Genomic DNA, 21,854 nt, shown 5'->3' with positions numbered 1-21,854 from the left:
ATTATATTTTATTAAAGTAGCTCGTATAGGTACTAATTAGCCCGCCGTAATTAAATCCTCACTTGTGTACCTGCACCGTTATAGTGGAGATGAATGCTGCCAGGAAATTAAAATAGAAGCTGATTACCTGCTTCATATAACAATAATAATTAGTATTGAAGCGGTACTACCTGACCGAACCTCGTAGAGAGCGACTTATCTAATCAGAGGCACGGACAATATCCGCAAGTGAGCGCGGTAGTGGTACCATAGGGGGAGGGGGCCTCTCAAGGCCGCGTTTGAAGATGAGCTGTGGCAAGTGGACCAGTGGTACTATTGCCGCACCATCGCGTGTTTTCCTAGGTACCTATCACTGCGATTACACCCACATGACCTTGATTGAGCTAGGGCTTACGCCTTGAAGCTTAATAGGATTTTAATTAGCCATAATTTTATATCGTTGTTATGAATGTGCAAAGTATAAACTATAAAGGGGTGAACGGTTTGTTGCTTTTATACGCAATGAGACCTTGGTACTTTCTGAAAATCGGTAAACAGTTATATGTAGTACGTTATGGTACTATACAAGAGACCTTCAATAGTATTACCGTTTTAAATGCAAATCAAGAGCATTATTGGGGAGATAAAGCCGAGTCCAGTGCTGGTGGTCCATAAACTATTAAGTAGTATAGTCTGTATAATCGTACTTGGCAGTTACGTCATTGTTCTGGTTTCTTTCTATCACTCACCAATTGAGTGAGACAAAAATTTTACGTCACTATCGTATGCTTTATTTTAGTAAAAAAATTAATACTAAAAAACGTGAATAAAAAATGGTTTTATATTAATTTTGAATTGAATTTAAGTGTTTATTTATAATTTATTTGCTACGACACGGTATATCTCGTCTACTATGAAGTACATAGGGCTCTTATGAGTCATACTAAGTAGATGATGAGGCAGGAAAAGTTCTATTTCTTCGAATTAAGTAAAAATCATGTTATTTTATAGCCTTCCGTTACATAGATACCAGGTGAAAACAAAACTTTTTCCTAATTTAACCCAACTCGTTAGCTCGAACTGTTTAGAATACCTACATAAAAGCCCCATAATAAATGACCAACATACAAATAGTCGGTGCTTTCAGTGCGGCTCTTTGCGCTTAAAAACGGCCTTGAAGAAAGGTTGATTTCAAATTTCCTATTATTTATCATTAAATGCATTAACGTTGATTTCATGTATTTATTTTGATTTGGTTTTATTTAAATTTCTCCTTAAAGACAGGTTTCTAATTGTTCAATTAGTACAAGGAATCTTCAGCCTTTCAAACACATTTGGTCAGAAATACACCGTAATTTTTTTTGAAAAAAAGCAATTAGACTGGTTAATGACTGTATCTTTTAAAAAATAATAAATTTGTTATTTAAATATGCTGAAGGGACTTTTCTTGATATTATGGTGAATAACATTTTACGCTCTTCATAATTGCCATGACTATTCTCTGCATCAACGTAACTTCGAACTAGTTGTGTGTGAATAAATGTCTTCCATGTTGAATATCGCAGGAAATCACATCTTAATACATTTACTCTCTTTGTTCTAGACATTCCAAAAACATTCCCAACAACGCCTCCTGATATTAGCCTTGCCCTTGCTGCAGACCCCAACAGATCTCTTACTTCCACGGCAGCTTTATTGGCGTTACAAAGGATAAAAGACGCCTCCATGTAAGTCTTTCCCATACAATTCATCGTCAAAACGCTATCTATGATTCCGCTCCCATCTGTAGCTCATTAACCATAACCCCAGCTCTGCCTGGATCATCCCCTAGTAAATCGAGCTCGAGCAACAATAACACGTCGATAATCAACAACAACAACATTTACGAGGAGTCCAAACCCCTTCCAGAAGTGACGATACGTCGGAGAAAGATTCATAGGTGCGATGTTGCTGGGTGTCATAAAGTCTACACCAAAAGCTCGCATTTGAAAGCGCACAAAAGGACACATACAGGTAGGTTTGTTGGTATACTTAAAGGGTTGAAATGATAGGTCATTTGCAGGTGAGAAGCCCTATCAATGTTCCTGGGAGGGTTGCACGTGGAAGTTTGCCAGATCCGACGAGCTGACGAGGCACTATAGAAAACACACCGGCCAGAAACCTTTCAGCTGTAATTTGTGTCAACGGTCATTTAGTAGGTCCGATCATTTGTCGCTTCATATGAAGCGGCATTGAGGTGTAGTTGAAATTATAATAATTTGTATAGCGAAGTTTTGTGTAAATTGAGTTTTTGGTGGTTTCACTGGAATTCTTTTAGGCTTTTTGAAAGAAATTGCTCAGTTTCTTAATCTTAGAGTGACGTGTTTTTTTATAAAAACATTGACTAAATAAATGATTTATGCCATAAATTACACATATATGTAATCGATCTGCCTTTGGCTTGGAACACAAACTTTTCTGAAGTTCCGTTCTATACTTGCCGCAAAATTAATATATAGTTTATCTTAATACCCAAGATGTTCAAACCACACATTTTCTGACACGATATCCGAAGTTATCGGAAATCACATCAGAGATCGAGCGCGCAACAGAAGTTGGTTCTTTTCCTTTAAACACACGTCAATGAGTGATTTATCTGCAGAGTCTCGATCGTTAGACCTACAGATCGTGACTAGATTTTTCTTATTAACTCGAAGATCATGCTTTTGAATGAAGAAAAAGACACTTCTGCGGTAGCTCGTGTGTGTCTTGCCAGCATTTTTTCACTATCCGTTCTTAAGAGATATAAATCAGGATATTTCACTGCTATGACATGGTTGAAGAGATTTTACGATACGGAGAATTCTAGTGAGACCCTGATGTTTCTTTTCTGTTACCTAAATTTTTAGAAATTTATATAAAGAAGAAACGTTTTAGAAACATTCCTATTCTTAGCTAATTTACTGTTATTTGTATGATTTGTGTATAATTATTTAAGATGTCGGAACACGGTGCCAGTAGCGATGTGAAAACTATTTTGTAAAGAAGCGGTATTTTTAAGGAAGATTAGGGGTGCTTTAGGTAAATAGGGTACTCTAGTAAATTTGGACCAAAATGGAGATTTTTAATGTCTTCCGTTACTGTGTTCTTTTATGTAAATATCTACCTACGAAATTAACCAACTTTGTGATAATTCTAAAACTAAATGCGTTTGATACATAAACAGTTCAGATATATTTCTATTTTTTGCGTGTGTGGAGCACTTTGCAGATTTTGTATTAAAACTTATATAATTTCCATGAAATTTCTAGAGATATAAGTATTAATTTAAGGATATTTTTGTACATAATATATTTTTTAAACAATTGCCAGTAGCCGGGCCAGTATATTTTATACATTTTTACCTACATAGAATTAATTTAAATACCTTTTAAACCAACTTTTTGCAATTATTATATGCTTTTCTTACAGTAAATTGCATCAAAAGAGATCTCGGTACATATACGTCGTTAGTTTAATTATTTCATCTACCCTAACTTTATTCAGATCTCGTTTGGCTCAAAAATTGCACGCTCTAGTCTAAGTTGCATGAAACTCCGACAAAATTATATAAGACAAATAAAGCTGATATCAAATATTAATTCATTAACGAAAATTTGTTTTGAAAATGTTTTTCCTTATTCAAGTCATTTTTATATAGAAAACAATAATATAATAATTATATATTTTACGTTACTACATTATAGAAGTTAAGAGCAAATTTATAATATATTTATTAATGTTAATTTCTAGTTGTTTAAATAAATTTTGTGGAAGGGTTTTTTGCATTGTTTGAGTTCCCGCAAATTTGGGTTTTCGTCTACTATTTACAAACAGCAGTAACCTGCATTGTGCATCAACGCACATTTTTTACTATTAATCTACATTTCTCAACAAATATTAACTATTGTATAAATAATATTTATATAAATATATTTAAAATAGAATTCGGAACATATACCCCAATAAAATAAAAATAAATCGAAGTAAAAGGGCACTAAAAATGGCCAGTAAAGTGTAGTGCAAAATCATCATTTTGTAATACTTGATCTTTCCTTTAGGAATTGTGTCCAGAGGGTCTTTTAGAATGTAAACTCTTGCACCTGAAAGGTAATCATAATTAACGATAATTCAATATTACTGGTGACTAATATTACCTCTAGTGTACGTATAAAAGTACAAGTCCCAATTGAGTTTCTCGATATTGAAATCAAAGAGCTCCTTATCGTGCGGCTTCATTCGCTTCCATAGAGATTGGATGTTATCATTTTTAAACTTCCATTCCCTTGTCGTAAAATAAGCTAGAACGTCGGCAAATTTATTAATTTTCTGGTAACCTTTGACCAACCTAAAATTGAAGTTTATCAAAATACCAAGTACTACTAGTTTTTTATGCAATATCTTAAGTAAAACTGGTTTTATACAGCGCATAATGCATGAACTAACTAATAAGGACTGCAAACAAAGTAAAAAAAGATATGGACTTTCTAGGTCACCAAATATGTATTTAGACAAAATCACGGCAATAGACGAATACGATTTTATGTCATTAATTATGTATACAGACGAAATCAAGGCTATAGGTCAATTGGAAAGTCTAGGAGAATTGACCTTTGGATGTCTGTTTAAGATTTTTCAACATTGAGCCATTTTAACTTTTAAAAAATAAATATGACATTCATTTTAAAAAGGAAAAAATCCCATTTTAGTTTAAATGTTTTAGTGATAATTACATATTAGAAGGTATGCATATTAATTCGCCTTCACTATTTTACTACTTGTGCCGTGATTTTATATGTATATTAACTTTCTATACTATGCATTATGTTATTATGTGCTGTATCAACTTAGAATTATTCTTATATTACATAGGTTTCTTCCCCAGGCATAGTAGAACAAAGTCAACGAGGTAAGCAGGAATGGTGTGCAACAAAAAGATAGCTATTATGTGCTCATAATAGTTTGATCTCATTTTGAACATGAAATGCCACATTACTTTTTCAGACGGGATTTGTTTAGCGTGCTTTTCGATCAGTATGCTGAATCTCTCTGTAAAAAATAATTAAAACATTTGCTAATTGATTTTGTGGGAAGAAGTATGTACCCCAAGTTAGTGGGTTTTGAGGAGTGCTCACGTAGTTGTAAATAGGAATGTTCTTCTCCAGTTTATCCTCTCTGCACTCTGGATCTTCGAATTCTTTGTTTTTATTTAAACTCCTGTAAAATGTTTGTTATAAGATTTTTATTATTTTTTTCAAAATTGAAATTACTTTATAGTTGCCACGTCCCACATACTTGCAAGGGAGCTATTGACTACGTAATCTGCAGGCACCATTTCGGCTTTGTTATTCTTGTTCCCGAGAAGGCTTCTGAGGAGGCCTACAGCCACTCCTATGAATACCCCGGTGGCCCCATAAATGTTGTTGATCCAGCCCGCAACGGGCTCTTTTACTGTGCCTATAACTAAAAAGAAAATTTTTTGAAAGAACCATCCCATTTACAGTTACTCACAAAATTGACCGTATATAAAGCGAAAATTCATAACTTTGTAACAAACAAATACTCCTACACATTTATTTTTGTTTTTTAAAAGCCTATGTTTATTGCAAATAAGTATAGCATACTGTCATTTTTACAAATGAAACGAAAATAAACTTATTTGGATCAGATGGAAGACAAATCGTACGAAGAAAACCAAAAACATAATTGCAGGATAAAAATATTGTGAAAACAGTGAAACACAGAGGTGGACCGTTAATGTTATGGGGTGCTATGTGAGCGAATGGTACCGGGAACCCACATTAAATTAATGAATCAATGGACAAAAACGTTTACCACGATATTTTAAAAACCAATTTGCGACCATCCGCAGAAAAATTGAACATGCCCAGAGTTTTTTTGTTTCCAGCAAAACGATTCCAAACATACTGCTGGCATTGTAAAGCTTTGGTTAGTACATAATGTATCAAAATTATTAAATTCTCCACCTAAATCACCAGATCTCTACCCAATTGAGAATGTGTGGCAAATTTTAAAAAATGAAGTGCAAAATTGCAGAAACTGCAATAATTTAGAATAATTTCGAAAAGTCTTTAACATATGGGAAAACATTTCTTCAGATGTGACTAGAAAGTTTGTGGAGTCCATGCCGCGTTGCTTGAAGGCCGTAATTGAGGCGCAGGGAGGTGCCAGCAACTATTAATTCCTAATTATCAATTTTTTTCAAATTTGTTCAAATAAATGATTATATGATGTACACATTTGCTGATTAATTTTGTACCTACATTTTTAGTTTATTGTTATTTGTTATTTATTATTATTGGATTGACACTATTTTTGTACCTTTTCTTTGTAGCACATATTCTATACTTATTTGCAATAAATATATTATCTTATTTAAAACAAAAAAAACGCAGAAATATTTGTTTGCAACCAATTTATGAATTTTTGCCTTATGTATGGTTAGTTTGGTAACTGTATATTGCATTGTAAAGCGCTGTTTCTTTCCATCAGTACATACCTATTGAAGGTCTATAGAGAGCTATTGGCAAGTTTTTCCCCTCTTTCTTCAGAACGTCTTCGGCCACGCACTTGGTGAATGCATAGGTATTGGGGAAGTCTTTGAGGATACTATGAATTTTTCTTAAATTAAAGAAATTGCAGTTTTACATGCGTTCTTCATACGTTTTGGTTATGGCTTCTAGTTGGGAATCATCCAAGCATTCCACAAGATTTAATAACTTCTCTGCGGTAATTGGAGGATCGTAAAAGATTTCGCCGATGTCCTTACGGATACAGTTGGAGAAGGCGGTAGAGACGTGCAAGAAAACCTGCAATTTTAAACGCAAAAAAATGTTTATAACATTAACAACAAACATGTTTTTCGCGTCTTTGTCTCTGAAGAATTTCGCTTTGAACACAAACATAATATTGGACTATGACTAAATGGACACAAAACGGATAAATAGTAATTGTTGAAAATCATTAAAACTTGTTTGAAGTGGCAACGTCGAGCCTATTGACAAATATTAATAATACCGCGTGTCCTAAAAAAATTCTGATCAAGTAGACCATGGAATTATTTGACAGCGAGTCCGTATGTCTTTGATACGTCCTGCGTAATCTCGAACGTAAATGAATCAACTTAACCTCATTTAAAAAGAACACTTTGTTTATCTGTGTTATTAGTTGGTTTTTATTAAAAATAGTCTTTTCTAAGACTTCACGGACTTATGTCTTGATTAGTTAAAGTTTTCTGAGTGCAAGAAATGGTGTTTACACTCGAACAAATAGCCTTTATGGTTGAGTCTTATTTTCGGAATGGCGAGGTCATAAATGGAGATTGGATCTACAAAATTCAACCTTGTCTCCAAGAGTTTCGTGAAAAATGTCCCCACATTGCAGCGCTGGAATTACAATTTCGTAGCAAAATGCGAAATTGTTTTGTGAAACTGGCAGTGTTCAAAGAAAATCAGGAACTGGTGGACCGACTAAATGAACCCTAGAACTTATTAAAAACTAGTCGCCTCACATTTTCAACAAGTTCTGGGGTTCGTTTAGTTGGTTCCTAGTTTTTTTTTAACACTGTCAGTTTCATGAAATAATTTCACAACATAATTTAAAGTGCTATGAAATTGCGATTTATGCACTGCAATATGGGGAAATTTTTGACGAAAATCAAGACAAGATTGAAATTTATAGGCTCATTCTCCGTTTGTGAACTCGCCATTCCGAAAATAAGATTCAACCATGAAGGCTTTCTGCTCGAGTGTAAACATTATTTTTTGCACCCAGAAAACTTTAATTAAGCAACACACAAGTCCGTGGAGTCTTAGAAAAGACTATTTTTAATAAAAATCGACTAATAATACAGGTAAACCGAGTGGTATTTCTAAATAAGGTCAGGTTGGTTTATTTATGTTCGAGATTACGCAGGACGTATCAAAGACATACGGATTCGCCGTCAAATAGTTCCATGGTCTACTTGATCAGAAATTTTTTAAGACACACAGTATAAAAGAAATGTCGACATTGGTGTTAACAAAAGAAAAATATCGCAACGTTGCCACGTTCACATGCTTTCCCCGATATGAGCCAATTTATTACCCTTAATTTCTTCATTTGCTTAGCTAACAAGATAAGATCCCTGACTCCTCTAACATTGATGTATGTGGCTAATCGCAGTTTCTCATCAAACCGGACAGTTGCTGCGTAATGCATTACGCAATCGACCTCCTGGACTAGGGTCAATTTGTCGGTATCACTAAGCCCCAAATCCGGTAAACTAATATCCCCCGTGATGAGATGTATTTTCTCCTTGAAACTTGGGTTATACCGTTTTAAGTAATCGAAAGTCTGAAAAAAAAATCTTCAATATGAGTTTATTGAGATTTATTCAACGACTTGCAGGCTCATTGAAGATTTCCTCGAACCTCTGCTTGCTGTCTCTCCCCTTTTTCTCTCGGATGAGCATGAAAATTTTTTTGACACCAGTGCAGGTTCGGAGCAACTTTTCAACCGCAAGCTTCCCTAAAAATCCAGTTGCTCCAGTGATGAAGATGCTGGAACCATTGAAGAAATTCTTGATGTCGCTGTCTTCTTCGGGTTGGACCATATCGGAGGCCGTAATGTCTTGGCCTTGTTGCTCATAAATATCCATGGAGTAGCCTCAAAAAAACAATATAGATAAGCATAAGTTGGTTCCTACTTGTCTGAGAATGATTTCAGAATGGCATACGACTCCTATTCGCCAACTCGCATTAGAAGGGTTCAAGAACCGTTCCGAGAATGTTTACTCACGGATTGAAACAAGCATTATATTTTCAATTTGTTTCAAAGAAATGAGAACCAATATTATTGGCAAACACCGCAATAAGTATTTTGATAACAAGTTTTTTAACGGGGTTACATTTCAGGAAATATCCACCGTCATGAATTGCCATGGAAAATAGATGGTTTTTACCTGTTTAACCACTGACCCGTCATAGTGGTCGAAATTGACCAAATGGATAAGTTTTTTTGGCAAAAAATACCTCACGGACTAGTAAGGGTACACTGTTTTCAATTAAAACTAACTAAAAATAAAATTCTTCCTTAGCTAAGGGTCTCGGACGAACATCCTTGTTAGTTCAAATTTGGGTGACCAATTTGTCACCGTTTTCAAAATCTAAGAAAAAAGAATAAAAAACCCGAAAACAAACGGTAAGCTAAAATGTATGGGAGATGAATATTTCAAAAACAACACTCCGAAGAAACCCTCCGAAATTACTTTCTTTAATTGCTGTTAAGACCTTTGTCTTATTAAATTTAGGTCAACATGACAACTGTGCAATCCACTGTGGATCATTGTTTTTATTTTGTTTATGTATGACGTCATGCACCCTTTTTGAAGAACTTGGCTGGCATCAATTGTATATGTACAGGGTGTCTCATTTTTGTTGTAATCGTGGGATATCTCGGTTATTAGCAAAGATAGAAAGATGCGGCTATCGCGAACCTATATCACTTTTTAGTGAAACTAATGATGACGTTGACAGAATTGATTCAGCTGTCTTAGTTTTTACACTACAGGGTGTTTTTGAAATATTGTATTTTGAGACTTCCCCTATAGTTTGATTATGCGTCTAGTTATTGAAAATGTAAAAACGGTGTCACATAGAAATTTTTACGTAGAATCCAGTGGCGTATTCGTATTTTAATTATAATTCATAGTTTTTCGAGATATGGACCAAAGTTATGTTTTTTTAATGGGACATTCTGTATATTTTTAACTATTCTGATTACCTTAATTTTCCCTATTCCAGAAACACAAAACTCAATATGATTATTTTAAATAATAGTGTCACATATTGATGTTTTCTGCTAGAATAGTTACTAGAGGCGACCATATTTAAAACAAAATAATTAGTGACAATTATAATTGTAAATAATTATATTAATAGTTAAAATTTAATTAACAGTATGCATTATGGAAGGGCTCAACATATAATCTTATTTTTAGATCATGAATATGTTACTAACAAAAACATATTTACCATTTTTTTGAACTGCATAATCACGTAAATTAAAGCAAATGTTCAAACTGATTTCCGTTTACGTCTAAACATTTTTCGACACTATACAGGGTATTTCAAATTCGACCCTCACCATTGGGATCTCGGAAACTAGAGGAGATACGAAAAAGTTTAAATGGGGGCAAAGTTGCGCAATCTAGTGCTTGATCGAATACCGTTTTCAAAATTTTAATTTTCCGAGCACTTCCGAAGATATCCGAGAAAAACTAAAAATTGGAGAATCCATTTTTATTTTTTTTTAGCGTTATTTGACAAGAAAGGTTAAATCCGTAAGCACATTTTCATTGTCACTTTTTCTCAGCTATACAATGACATATTCAAATTTGCGATCCGACGTTTCGTCTTTCGACTACCATCATCAACTTTATTTTTTCTTATGGGCGCCATATTGGATTTTTCGCCAAAAAAATAGTGCGTTTCATTCTGAATTCATTGATATAGAACTTCTTATAATTTACTTTTTTAAAAGCCGAAATATTTAAATAAAAAGAAATATTACATAGTTGGCCTTGACTCCATCGAAAGACTTTCTTTTGTTCGCGTTATATGACAGAACTTCTCAAACGAATTTAGAGCGTGTGCAGATTTCCAATGAAAATGAGTTTCCGAAGTGAAGAAAAACGAGATATGTTAAGACTTTATTACAAATTTGGTAGGAACAGTACGAAAACAGCTCAAATGTATTTTGAGTTATATCCGGAAAGACAACAGCCGCATAGAACATTATTTAAAACTTTGGACGAACATTTAGCTGAGTTTGGTGCTTTTGAAAAACCTAAGATGAAGTATGGAAGCAGAATGAAAGAAGATACTAGAAATAACCTACTGGCAGAGACAAAACTAAATTATTATTAAATGTTACAACAAGTGCTCAAATTGACGACTTTTTTGTGGGGCACTTTGAAAAATAGAATATATGAGAATCGAGGTTATAACACAATAGAAGAACTTAGAGAAAACATCATTACACAATGTAGAGTAATCAGAAGGAGAAATATTATTAGGGCTGTCACTAATTTAAATAGACGTGTTCGTTTATGTATGCAGGAGGAAGGTCGTCAATCTGAACACTTGTTGTATCATTTAATAATAATTTAGTTTTGTCTCTGCCAGTAGGTTATTTCTAGTATCTTCTTTCATTCTGCTTCCATACTTCATCTTAGGTTTTTCAAAAGCACCAAACTCAGCTAAATGTTCGTCCAAAGTTTTAAATAATGTTCTATGCGGCTGTTGTCTTTCCGGATATAACTCAAAATACATTTGAGCTGTTTTCGTACTGTTCCTACCAAATTTGTAATAAAGTCTTAACATATCTCGTTTTTCTTCACTTCGGAAACTCATTTTCATTGGAAATCTGCACACGCTCTAAATTCGTTTGAGAAGTTCTGTCATATAACGCGAACAAAAGAAAGTCTTTCGATGGAGTCAAGGCCAACTATGTAATATTTCTTTTTATTTAAATATTTCGGCTTTTAAAAAAGTAAATTATAAGAAGTTCTATATCAATGAATTCAGAATGAAACGCACTATTTTTTTGGCGAAAAATCCAATATGGCGCCCATAAGAAAAAATAAAGTTGATGATGGTAGTCGAAAGACGAAACGTCGGATCGCAAATTTGAATATGTCATTGTATAGCTGAGAAAAAGTGACAATGAAAATGTGCTTACGGATTTAACCTTTCTTGTCAAATAACGCTAAAAAAAAATAAAAATGGATTCTCCAATTTTTAGTTTTTCTCGGATATCTTCGGAAGTGCTCGGAAAATTAAAATTTTGAAAACGGTATTCGATCAAGCACTAGATTGCGCAACTTTGCCTCCATTTAAACTTTTTCGTATCTCCTCTAGTTTCCGAGATCCCAATGGTGAGGGTCGAATTTGAAATACCCTGTATATGTTTATATATAGTGTCACAAATTGACACTTTCTGAAACTAGACATTACGTATAGTGTGCCATGATCAAGAGTCAGCCATATTGAAAAAATAGTATATTTATCTATTGACATTTGCAGTTGTCACAATTTCATAATATACAGTGAGTAACTTTAATATTCGGACACTGAAATATTTTCATTTTATCGCCAGTAATTTTATTTAAATCGCAATTAATACTGTACAAAATAATATATTTTATAGAATATGTGTTCCGTTGACAGCTGACGTTATTTTCATTGTAAAAAAGTGAAAATTTCCAACAAATAGTAAAATCAAATTTAAAATAGGTGTAAATTCTGGGTTATTTTAATATTCGGATATTGTATAAAATATTTTTTTGGGCTCTAGAATTTCATTGGAATGTTGTTTTAATACACGCATATAAACTCGGAGGATGATAAAAAAAATCACTTCAGTTAAATTTAAGTCCTCATACTATTAATAGATATAATGGCCCGCAAAGTGAATACCAGTTTTGATGTATGACAACTTGTGATTTTCCATAATGCCAATGGAAAATCTTATAGAAAAATTGCTGAGTTGTGCAATTTAAGCAAGAGTACAGTGGCAGACATCATTAGGCGATTTAAACAAGAGAATTGTATCGAGTCTATGCCCCAAAAGAGTCAACCAAAGAAATTGGATGAGCGTGATAAGAGAACTGTAATAGAACTCACGAAACAAAACTCGGGAACACCTTGGCAGATTTTTATTCCACTCGTTATGACACACACTACCCTTAATCGTTTACAAAACTAAAGATCTCGGGATTAAACTGACATTTCAATAGAGAGAGCCAAGAGTTAATCAGGGATGTACAAAATTCCGGGAGCGTCGAGTTATATTATCATAATGGTACTTTTACAAGCTTCGGGGTTCTTAAGTATCCAATCTGGGGGTCAGTATCCATAGGCGTACTCCAGTTTTAGGTAATTAACAAGACAATCCACAGATGGTAATTTTTTAAGTCCTTAACCCGTAACGCCAAGAGAACGATAAGAAATGATGATTTACGGGGGTGTTGCAGCTGTAGTAAGATTTTGGCATAATGTGGATATTTTAGACTTTTGTCTTGACGAGGAAAAGGAGTAAAAGTTTTTTATGAAGGGTAACCCTTATTGGAAGATAATGGGTTCCCAAAATATGGCCATCCCGGGCATATCACTAAAGTAGTGGAATGCATAGGCGTAGTCTAAGGGTACATTACACCTTCCCCCTTAAATTAGACATTGGGGAAACTGGCGAAGTTTGTCACAATGGATAAGATAGTGGCAGATAGGATACTTAGTTATACAATAAGTCAGAAAAGGAAACATTGCACAATGAGTTAGAAAAGGTAGACATGATACAGTAGCTTAATTACTAAATTATAAAATATACAGATTCTAAGTAGGCACTTATTATACAGTGAGGACAAAAAGTCTGGAACGATTTGATTTAAAATTCATTGGTTTATTTTCGGAAAAAGCGCTGAGACCCATCGATTTTTATTTTTGGCTGCGATTTTTCTGACGATAAATTCCTATATATAGGGTAACCAAAAACCAAGTTACGACAACAAACTTCATTTTTTCAAATGGAAACATTTATTTTATATTTCATTTTTAAATTCTATTTCAGATTCTAAGCAAGTTTCATGTAGTATTTCCTATACCCAAATCCAATAGTTTTCGAGAAATTTACAATTGAATATCATAAAACGCACTTACAAAATAAATTCATGTAATTGTAAGTCAAGTTGCCTTAGCTTGGTTATCATGGAGGTTATTTTGGTAACTTACTCAGTAAACCTTTTTATGTTGTCAAGTATTTTTATTGTAACATTTGTGCTCTTCTTTCTTTGTCTCTTTTGTTAATCGTCATATTATTTAAAGTTAAGTGTAGAAATTTAATAAGTATAAGTTATTTTGAGTTTTGTTTTTAAAATTAAACTCACTGAGGCACAGAGGATAGAAATTCTTATTATAAGAGGATATGGCGATAGGGCAGGAACTCGAGAAGAAGTGTGTCACTTATTCAACAAAAAATATCCTAATCGCCAACCAATTTCATATTCAACAGTAACTAAAATTGAGCACAAGTTTCTTCGGCTCGGTCACGTTAGAGATGCTCCAAGAAGCGGTCGGCCAACGATTACCGATGAAAAAAAGTTGAACGTGTTATTGAGTGTTGAAGAAAATTCCCATGTTAATTCTAAAATGATAGCTTCAAGTCTGGATATTGCGAAGGGAACGTTTTAAATGTACTGTGTCAGAATAAGTACCATCCTTTTAAGAGGCAAGTTCTTCAGGAACTTCATGAAAATGATTAAGAGCGGCGTCTTCAATTTTGTGAACTTTTACAATAAATGTGCCTTAGAGATCCTAATTTTGTTAAAAATATTGTTTTTTCTGACGAATCCACATTTTGCTTGAATAGCGAAGTCAACACGCAAAATTTTCGGTATTGGTCAGATGTAAATCCTAACTGGATGAGAGAAGGATATATACAGTATAGACAAAAAATAAATGTGTGGTGTGGAATTGTGGGTGATGTTGTTATAGGACCGATCTTTTTTAACGAGAATTTAACTGGTCTAAGATTTTGAAGTTTCTGGAAGATGATCTTGTTTCAGCCCTTGCTACATTATTTCCTGAAGAAGAAAATCAGATAGAAAGACAGATTTACCCAACCGTAATATTTGGTTACAACAAGACGATGCCCCGCCTCATTACTCAGCAGAAGTTCGTGCTTATCTAAATAATACTTTTAAAAACCGATGGATTGACAGAGGAGTTACCATTGAATGGCCGCTAAGGTCTCCCGATTTAACCCCTCTTGAGTTTTTTCTGTGGGGGTTACCTCAAAAGTAAGGTTTTCCAAACTAAACCAATTGACATGGAGGACCTAAAGCATCGAATTACCCAAGGAATTCGGTCAATTACTCCCATTCATTAAAAGTTTTATGTTGAGATATCGCTCTTGCATGGCCTGTTAACTTAGTTCTAACGATAGTGAATAAAATCGGCTTACAACTAGGCTTAATGTGTAAGAAGGCGGCATCGCGATTGTCTAAGAATTCGTGAAGTTGAGCTTTATTGCCGTCAAACTTAACCAACATTTTTTCGGCAATCTCTAAAGAAATGTATTGTGTCGTTGTATCGTTAAAGTTAGACAAATTTGATCCTATTAAATCGGGAGAATTTGATGAGCTTGGAGTTGGGCTTGTTGATTGAATTTGATCCTTAGTTTCTTTGGGATTAGGCTGAATGGGCATAACTTACAGTACTGCGTAGTGTCCTAAAGGCTTGTTCGCTTGTCCTTGTAGTTCTAGATTCTTGCGCTGTATATTCTGGAACAGTTCCTTGATACCCCACAACTGGATTGCGGCTGGTTCGTACGTCAAGGTACCTATTGTTTCAGGACGTTGTAGCTGTTGCAAAATCCCACTTCTGACACCAATTTTGTAATGGAACTCACGAAACAAAACTCGGGAACACCTTGGCAGATTTTTATTCCACTCGTTATGACACACACAACCCTTAATCGTTTACAAAATTAAAGATCTCGAGATTAAACTGACATTTCAATAGAGAGAGCCAAGAGTTAATCAGGGAGGTACAAAATTCCGGTAGCGTCGAGTTATATTATCATAATGGTACTTTTACAAGCTTCGGGGTTCTTAAGTATCCAATCTAGGGGTCAGTATCCATAGGCGTACTCCGGTTTAGGCAATTAACAAGACAATCCACAGATGGTACCTTTCTAAATCCTTAATCCGTAACGTCAAGAGAACGGTAAGAAATGATGATTTACGGGGGTGTTGCAGCTGTAATGAAATTTTGGCAAAATGTCGATATTTTAGACTTTTGTCTTGACAAGGAAAAGTAATGAACGTTTTTTATGAAGGGTAATCCTTATTGGAAGATAATGGGTTCTCAACATATGGCCATCCCGGGCATATCACTAAAGTAGTGGAATGCACAGGCGTAGCCTAAGGGTACATTACACAACCACTACCTCAATCACCGGACCTTAATCCCATCGAACATCTGTGAGACATGTCATATACCTCCTTATGTACCTTAGGTTACGCCTATGGATCTATTCCCTTATATTTGATTTCTTATGAAAACCTAATGATAATTGTTACAACGCGATTAAGGTACTAGTTTACTTAAGGAAAATAATTCCTTTCTCTGATATAACAAAACCATCAAAATATAGTTAACTTAAACCAGAAGTTAAAGTTCTGCTTAAACTGTTAACTACCCTTAATGATGCTGATGTAGTGTAACTAGTCAAGATCCCTTCCATTACGATAGACATTCGTAATTCAACATTCGTTTTTCGACGTTCTTACTTAGTCTATAAAATCATTAATTATTGTTATTAAAATTCCGATGTTCTGAATTTTGTATTGTCTTATTTCCATTGGAAATATTAGTGAAGTAAAAAGTCGTTAGTGAGTTAGTGAGTCATCTCAATCCTGACAAATCCAAAACATGGTGTCGCCCACGTATAAAATACCGACTGGTGTCACAACAGATGAATTAGACCGACAAATAAGAAAAACTGAAATATCTTCAAAGGAAATGTTAAAACAACGATTAAAACAAGAATGGGACAATTTTCAAACAGATTATTTGAAAAAAATTATGTGTAATATGCCTAAACATTTACGTTTAGATAACAATAGTTATCTCACGAAATATTAACCAAGAAAATAACTTGTTTATTACTATGTGGTAATTAAGAAAACCAGTAGTGTCCGAATATTAAAGTAACCAAAACTTTCCACCTAATTTAATTTTAATTTTGTTAATTATTTGAAATAATTTTTATTCAAATAAATACAAAGTTACATATTAATCGAACATGTATTTTAATAAAATATATTATCTTACATAATTTTAATTGTGATTTCAATAACATTACAATTGTTGTAAAATGAAATATCGTGGTATCCAGATATTAAAGTTATTCACTATAATTGTAGCAGTGTTAAGGTAGCATTTGTGTTTCTTTTATTCACGCAACTATGAATGATAATTAGCAATTTAAAAACTATGAATGTTATTATATGCTCCTAGTTTTTGCAATTGATCAACAGAATTCAAATGAAGCATTTGATCTTTACTTTAATAGGTAAATACTAAATGAGTTAGATGTTAACCGCCAATTATATCTTTTAATTGTCTAAAATTAGGTATCCAGAAAGGCGCCAACCAAATAAAATAATTTTTTCGAGGTTACGGCAAAATTTAACAAATTTTGAATCTTTTAAGAGACCCAGAAAAATTTTGTAATAAATGCAAAATATGCAATAAATGCAAAAATGGAATAAAGAAAATGGAAAATGTAAATTTATACTATAGAAATGTGGGATTCATTAGTGAGATAGCTTTAACCTTTTTGTATATATGCAAAAACTTCTCTATTTTTACAACAAAGTTGAGGCACGATTATGAAATCACTAAATTGTACAGGGTGTTCGGATTTGGAATGTTTTGACAGGAAAATCCCATTTCCCGGCTAGATAGGGAAAAACTAGCATACATTAAGTAAGTCAAGTAAGTTAAGAGCTCGATTTTTGAGAAAATATTAATGGCGAAAACCGTATTTCGATATCTTTACAGTCCACGGCGGTAGAGGGCGTTTTTCAAATTTCGGCCATTTCCAAATTCCTCATAACTTTTTTGTTTAGGACAACATTGAAGTAAAATAAAAACATTCTTAAGGCATTTTTTCGATGTGATTCCAGTGGCGTACTTAGTTTTGTGCTACAGCGCACCGTTTTGTCAAAAACCGACATAACTTTTTGATTTTAAATAAAAATTACAGTCGGCTATGACTTCAAAAAATATCCATTTTAAACCATTTTCAACTACATGTATGTAAGTATGTCTATAGTTATTTTCAAAAATAACTGAAGTATTAGACTTTTTGTGTTTATATTCAAGTTATTATAGCTTTGGCATCAGCTCTCAAAGTAACATTTTTTAACGTAACGTTTCCGTTTGACAATATGAAACACTTTATCATGTCATATTTTTCATTGTTATCTATCATTTTTACTCGAAAAATCGGCATCAAATCATCACTGAAAATTAAAAACTTTGACGCAAAAACTAAAACCCAATAATTTGACACATTCAACTGTTGTCATAGAAACATACAAAATAAATAATGTTACTTTGAGAGCTGTTGCCAAAGCTATAATAACTTGAATATAAACACAAAAAGTCTAATACTGCAGTTATTTTTGAAAATAACTATAGACATATTTACATGGTTGAAAATGGTTTAAAGTGGACATTTTTTTGAAGTTATAGCCGACTGTGATTTTCATTTCAAATAAAAAAGTTATATCGGTTTTTGATAAAACGGCACGCTGAAGCAAAAAACTAAACACTCTACTGGAATCATATCGAAAAAGTGTTTGAAGAATATTTTTATTTTACTTCATATTGTCCTAAACAAAAAAGTTATGAGGAATTTTGAAAATGGCCGAAATTTGAAAAACGCCCTCTACCGCCGTGGACTGTAAAGATATCGAAATACGGTTTTCGTCATTAATATTTTCTCAAAAATCGAGCTCTTGACATGTATGCTAATTTTTCCCTATCTAGCTGGGAAATGGGATTTTCCTGTCAAAACATTCCAAATCCGAACACCCTGTACATAGTGATAGCATTAATATTGTTAGTTAAGTTAACTCTGATAAATCTAAGGTGGAAAGAGCTGTGAAGTGGTTGCTGTACCCTTATAAGACGCCTGTGTATGCCGCAACCTGGTTAGAAGTACACCTAATTCTTTTTTTACACGAGTTAAAGATTTAAAAAAAATCCTTTTTATACGAATTGTTTTGTTTTAACACGATTTTCAATTATGAATTTCCTTAATGAATTTTTCTGATGAATTTTTTTTAATGTTTCTATGAATTTCTTCATTCTCACTCCTCAGAAATATGCATTGAACTTCGCGTTATATTTTTCACAATTCTGTTAGATTTTGTCGATTATATGCAATCAAATAAATGTAGTGTATGTTTAAAGGAGCCCTGAAGTAATCAAAATTACTTACCTTAGGAACAGTAAACACGATTAAAAAATATGTTTGCAGGATCTTACTGAAACGCAAAATTAAATTCACTAATGTTAAAACTATGTTTCGATAAATAACCATAAACACAATAAAAATGAATTATGGCTCCTAGGAACCAAACAGTAAGTGCCAAAATACTCTTCAAATCCAATAATTAAAATTCTCGTCGGCATTATCATCTCTTAGATGTTGCTGGGGGTCGGTTTGGTACGAATGGTCGGTTTGGGAACCTTCCCCCCTATATTAATGGGATTCCCCTAATTATGCATAAAGTAAAGACGTAATGTATTTTTTACGTAATTTAGTTTGATTTTGAGAGTTGAAAAGCAAAGACGTTTAGTTGTTGTGAATATTTGAAAAGTTATAAGTAAAATAAAGTTAGCGCTAGTATAGAATTATTAACTCAATAACAGGTTAGTTTTAAATAATTTTCAAATTTTTGCATTATTAATATGAAATATATTTTGGTAGCCTTAACACAATGTCACATAATTCACATGTAATAAAAACGAAGAGGAAGGCAATCAGTTTAGATGCTAAAATTAAAATTCTGGATCAACTTGCAACAGGACAAGGTGCAACGGCTGTAGGAAGGCATTTTGGTATTCACGAAACTACCATAACAACGATTAAGAAAAATGAAACTGCGATCAGACAAACTGTATGTTCTGGAGCAAAAATAAGTGCTAAATCATCATCATACATAAGAGATGTTGTCAAAGAGAAGATAGATTGAAGATAAATCACAAAAAAGAATACCAATAGATGGAATTACTATCAAGCAAACAGCATTAAGAATCTATAAACGTATTAAATAAGTTGAGCCAGGCACTTCATCTCAGTCAAAACAAACTGAATTTTCTGCTAGTACAGCTTGGATGACAAGTTTTCTTAAACGACATGATCTCCATAATACAGAAATTAAGGGAGAAACTGCGTCTGCAGATGAATTGGCTGCCAAAGAATTTCCTCAAAAACTTAGAAAAATTATTGAAGATGGAGGATACACTCCAGATCAAGTTTGGAATGTAAATGAATTTGGCCTTTTTTAGAAAAAAATGCCTAGCAGAAGTTATGTTGCAAAATCGCAGAAAATTGCCAGTGGTTTTAAAGTAGCAAAGGACCGTGTAACATTATTGTTTTGTTCCAATGCTTCAGGAGAACGTACATATGTTAAAACCACTGCTAGCAAATCGTGCCTTAAGACCACGCTCGATGAAAGGTGTAGATTTCAATAAATTGCCAATTCACTGAATAGCAAACAAAAAGACCTGGGTGACCAGTGCAATCTTTACAGAATGATTTCAGAAATATTTCATCTCAGAAGTTAGACGCTACATGAATGCAAAATGTCTAGAATTTAAAGTTCTTTTAATTTTAGACAATGCACCTGGCCATCTGGTCTTGGAGCACCCAAATCTTTAATTTCGTTTTCTTCCGCCAACCACTACATCCTTAATACAACCCCTAGACCAAGGGATAATTACTACTTTTAAAACGTTCTACATAAAACGTTTATTCCAATACGTGTTACATAAACTAGACCATAATGAGGATTTAACAGTCATTGATGTGTGGAAAAATTTTCCTATTATGGACTGCATTAATCAAGTCGAGTTAGCGTTAGCTGATTTAAAGCCATCACCCTTGAACTCATGTTGGAAAAATATTTGGCCAGAATGTGCCAAAAGCAAAGATTCTGACCCTGTCATCCATAATAACGCTGGCACATACAATTAGTGGAGATCGATTCGATGATCTATCATTTGCAAATATAGAGGAATTATTAGTTGATAAAAGCTTGTGTGAAAATGATATTATAGACCTCACCTTTGAGACTCGTCATGACAGAGAACATAGCGATAATGACAAAGAAGATCCTCCCATTTTAAATGCAATTTTAATTAAAGGAGGTCTTGATATTGCCAGGACATTAGGTAATCATTTTGAACAACATGATCCTGATGAGGAACGAGCTGCAAAATTTCAACGTGAACTGAAATCATCAATGGCTTCTTAGAGGGAACTTTAAAACGGTTTAACACAAAATCAAACACAATCTTTAATGACTGATTTCCTTCTAAAAACTACTGAATTATCAACACACGAGACTAGAGATGATAGTACAGAAATAATTTCACAAGATGATGAACAAAATAATTCTAGAGATAGCAGTGATCTTGTAGTCTTACGTAAACGTATGCGTTTATTGTCAGAAAGTGACAATACATAAAATTTTGTTATGTTTATATTATTTTTACTTTTTTTCTATTAATGAATTTCAGATATTACTTTCTTTTTTTAAGTATAATTTATTTTTTATAATATATTTAATGAATTAAGATGTGTAAGCACGAAATAAATTTTAAGTGAACTCTAACAAGCATTTTTTAATATTGTTTATTGTACTTTTCAGTTGCTTTTTTAGATATGGAACCAATCTACTATTTTTCCATTTAGCCAATATCTTTTTTTACACGAATTTGTTGGGAACGTATCTATCGTGTAAAAAGAGAATTAGGTGTATTCTCGTCAATTAAGAGAGTTTTGCAATCGTTATCTTTATGTGATTTTGATATTTAGTGATTGATGTCTAACTACCCTTTGTTGGTACTGGTGAGAAAATATAGCCGCGCTTTATCGGCATTCATGAGAAAGTACCGACCAAGTGTTATCAGTACCATTGTAATGTCGCAGGTGGTGTCATAAATCGATAATTACTCTCTAGCCAGGGTACGACACTGTTTTATTACCCTTAGATT

At 33.4% G+C, this 21,854-nt stretch overlaps 2 protein-coding genes across 3 annotated transcripts in view; one reads left to right on the top strand and one right to left on the bottom strand.

Annotated features, from left to right (window-relative positions):
• Positions 1-3,385, top strand: part of LOC136412606 (Krueppel-like factor 3) — a 36,589-nt gene extending 33,204 nt beyond the window's left edge. For both annotated transcript variants that reach the window (XM_066395716.1, XM_066395715.1), the window contains exons 5-7: positions 1,583-1,706; positions 1,769-1,992; positions 2,042-3,385. In XM_066395716.1, coding sequence (XP_066251813.1) covers positions 1,583-1,706; positions 1,769-1,992; positions 2,042-2,214 — 521 coding nt within the window. In that variant the 3' untranslated portion in view covers positions 2,215-3,385. The remainder of the gene's footprint in view (positions 1-1,582; positions 1,707-1,768; positions 1,993-2,041) is intronic.
• Positions 3,386-3,715: 330 nt separating this feature from the next.
• LOC136412590 (fatty acyl-CoA reductase wat-like) overlaps positions 3,716-21,854 on the bottom strand; it is a 38,145-nt gene continuing 20,006 nt past the window's right edge. Inside the window, exons 2-10 of the mRNA XM_066395694.1 lie at positions 8,405-8,664; positions 8,104-8,352; positions 6,682-6,827; positions 6,518-6,627; positions 5,268-5,460; positions 5,102-5,214; positions 4,866-5,046; positions 4,155-4,345; positions 3,716-4,100 (exon numbers count right to left, since the gene is read on the bottom strand). Of these exons, the coding sequence (XP_066251791.1) occupies positions 3,934-4,100; positions 4,155-4,345; positions 4,866-5,046; positions 5,102-5,214; positions 5,268-5,460; positions 6,518-6,627; positions 6,682-6,827; positions 8,104-8,352; positions 8,405-8,656 (1,602 nt within the window). The 5' untranslated portion in view covers positions 8,657-8,664 and the 3' untranslated portion in view covers positions 3,716-3,933. The remainder of the gene's footprint in view (positions 4,101-4,154; positions 4,346-4,865; positions 5,047-5,101; positions 5,215-5,267; positions 5,461-6,517; positions 6,628-6,681; positions 6,828-8,103; positions 8,353-8,404; positions 8,665-21,854) is intronic.

The sequence above is a fragment of the Euwallacea similis genome, chromosome 12 (assembly GCF_039881205.1).
Source record: "Euwallacea similis isolate ESF13 chromosome 12, ESF131.1, whole genome shotgun sequence".
NCBI lineage: Eukaryota > Metazoa > Arthropoda > Insecta > Coleoptera > Curculionidae > Euwallacea > Euwallacea similis.
The sequence above is the reverse complement of the archived record's forward strand: the minus strand, read 5'-3'. Positions and strand labels throughout refer to the sequence as shown.